Below are 3,086 nucleotides of genomic sequence, written 5' to 3'. Positions count from 1 at the left end.
TTTGAGTTATTATGCAATCATCTCTATATGGGTTACACAAACACAAATCATAACAAAAATATTTTTTGTAATAACATTAAAATATGTTATAGTGGGCGTTTGACTTTTAGTGTATGATTTGGTTTTCTTCTTTTTCTGGTTCTAAGATGACAACCTCCCACCCAAAAGTGTTCTGGTGGCAAAGGTCAGGGGTCAGAGGCAGGACTTCCAGCCCCGATATGGCAACTAGGGGGTGGAGCAACTGTCAAGGGGCAGGGCTACCCATGCAGCCCTCAACAGCTCACCAAAACTCATTAAGCAGCCCTCCAGCCAAAATAATTGTCCACCCAGGATCTAAACTCTACACAAGACTACCCTCAACCCTGACACAACATTGACCTAACACCCCAACCTGCCACAGGTAAAGCAGGGGAACAATGAAAATAAATAAAATTTGTCAATATACACTCAAGAGGTCCCCAACTATAGAGGAAGGCAAAAAAAGCCCCCCACAGTCCATACCAATTTGGGGTAAAATTCCTTCCTGATCCCAAATAATATGATCTGGTCTGACCCTGAGCAGAAGGGCAAGTCCCTTTAGCCAGGAACCTCTGGTTCTGCTCCTAGTAGAAGAATCAGCACACTACAGTTGAAATCCCCAGCCTTGGCTTTATCTAACACCTAGTGCCTCTGGGGAGATTTAAAAACAGCCTGACACACACAGCAGAAAAAAAAAAAGGAGGAGGGGTACAAAAAATAAATAAATAAATCAATCAATCAATCAATCAGCAAAACCATGGGAAATACTCATGACAGAAGATAGGCATAGCTATGTTTAGATCATCCCTGACCAGTAGCTGTCCAACCTGATTTATAATCCACTTTTTATAATATGGTTTATAATCTTGACCACCTCCAGTGGTGGAGAGTCCACAACTTCCCTAGGCAGTCTATTCTACTGCCTCACTATTCTCTCCAGTGAAGAAGCTTCTCCTTATATCCAATCTAACTTTATTTTGCTGCAACTTCAAGCCATTGGTCTAAGTCCTCCTCTCTGTAGCAAGAGAGCAAAGGAGTTTCCCCTTTTTATGGGCAGTGCTTCAAATATTTGCTATCATGTCACCTCTTATGAACCTTTTCCGCAAGCTGAACATGCCTAGGTCCTTCAGCCTCTCCTCATACGACTTGCTTTCCAAGCCCTTTATCATTTAGTTGCCTACCTCTGGGCTCTTAACTTCTTCACATCCTTTTTAAAATGTAAAACCCAGAACTGCATGCAGTGCACTCCAGATGAGGCCTAACCAATGCCAAGTAGAAAGGCACTATCACCTGCCATGCCATGTACCTAATGCTTCTATTGATGTACCCCAAAACCACATTGGCCTTTTGTGCAGCTGCATGACACTGCAAGCTTACATTGAATCTGTAGTCTACCAAGCTCCCAAGTCCTTTTCCATAGAGCTGCCATCCAGCTAGGTAGGTGTCACCCATTTTATATTTGTGTTTCTGATTATTTTTCCTGAGGTGTAGCACCTTGCATTTGTCCACATTGAACTTCATCCTGTAATCTCTAGCCCAACTTTCCAATCGAGACCCTTCTGAATTGTGCTTGCATCCTCCAACACGTTCACAATCCTTCTCAGTTTCATGTCATCCACAAACTTGCTCAAGAAGCTTTCTATGCCAAAATCCAAGTTGTTAAGAAACACATTGAACAGCACCAGGCCCAGAACAGACCCCTGCCATTCTGACATGGACTCATTAATAATTACCCTTTGCTTATAGCCATCACCTTCTAGTAGTTTTATCCAGCCCACATTTCTCCAATTTGTTTATGAGATGGTTGTGTCAAAAGCCTTGCTGAAGCCCAGAAACATTATATCCACAGCATTCCCTCCACCCACCCAAGTAGTTATTTTGTCAAAGAAGATCAAGTTTGTTTTACACGATTTGTTTTTCATAAATCCATGCTGGCTGGTTGTGATCAGCCTTTCCTCCTTCAGATGCTTGCAAATGGCCTTCCTTAGGATAGGCTCCAGTAACTTCCCAGATATTGAGGTGAGTCTAATTGGTCTGTAATTCCCCAGGTCCTCCTTCTTGTCTTTTTTAAAGAGGGGCACTATATTGGCCCTTTTCCAGTCCTCTGGTGCCTAGCCAGTTTCCCACAACTTCATGAAGATCATTACCAAGAGCTCCTCCGCCAGTTTCTTCAGGACCCTGGGATGAAGCTCATCCCACCCTGCTGTCTTGAATTCATTCAGACCCAACAAAAGGTCTCTGACCATTGGTTTTGTTATCTCCTCCCTCAGCTTGCCCCCTTCCTTATCCAGATAAGCCCTATTAGGTGTCTGACATCGTGAAGACTGACGCAAAGTAGCTGTTGAGCAGCTCCACCTTCTTTGTATCATTGGTTAAAACATTCTTTAACGACTGCCTAATATTAATAAAAGCCATTAAAACAGAAACATGGCATCAAAATAGTGAATATCTGATCTTCAAAATATCAGTTCTAGACCAGATCCCCCCCTTCCCACTCTTACCTTTTCTCCCTGGTGCTCGACACCTAGAAAAGGGATCTGCAGCTCCAACCCAGCTCCCATCTGCAGGCATTGATAGAGGGCGGGGTTTGCCTAAAGAAAACACAGGCAAGGTTACAAGGGCAATGTTCTGTTCCCTTTAGAAGAACATTTTCATTAAGTTAACATTATATGATCCTCACAATTTGACAGGTGGAAATCAGGTTGGTTGTACTTAAAATGGAATACAAGATAATTTAAAAGACAGGTTGCTTATGAAATAATAAAGCATTATGATGAGGAGGAATAACAGCCACATTAGATGCTTATCTCCAACTCCACTGAACATCACCAAAAGTTACAACAACTGCACAAATGGGAAACCGAAATCTGATATCATCCAGCTGGGCTTTGATGCCAGTCATTAAAGTAATGACTCAACAGGGTTTCACTTTAGTGAAATGAATAAGTGGTTTCAGACTCAGAATTTCATTGAAGTTTTTATTTCCCTCAGATTACCCTTAAGAAGTCTGCCAAGTTCAGCCAGCAGTTCACAAAAAAAAAAAAAAACAACAACAAAAAAAAAAAAAA

General features: G+C 42.0%; 1 protein-coding gene across 1 annotated transcript in view; it reads right to left on the bottom strand.

The window, feature by feature from the left end:
• Positions 1 to 3,086, bottom strand: part of CNKSR3 (CNKSR family member 3) — a gene marked incomplete at its 5' end in the record, with an annotated part of 70,296 nt that overhangs the window by 3,859 nt on the left and 63,351 nt on the right. Inside the window, one exon of the mRNA XM_019526744.1 lies at positions 2,520 to 2,609. Within this exon, the coding sequence (XP_019382289.1) occupies positions 2,520 to 2,609 (90 nt within the window). The remainder of the gene's footprint in view (positions 1 to 2,519; positions 2,610 to 3,086) is intronic.

Source organism: Gavialis gangeticus, unplaced genomic scaffold, assembly GCF_001723915.1.
Source record: "Gavialis gangeticus isolate Ggan-Ray unplaced genomic scaffold, GavGan_comp1, whole genome shotgun sequence".
NCBI classification, from domain to species: domain Eukaryota; kingdom Metazoa; phylum Chordata; order Crocodylia; family Gavialidae; genus Gavialis; species Gavialis gangeticus.
Note: the sequence above shows the minus strand (reverse complement) of the source record. Positions and strands in the feature narration are given on the sequence as shown.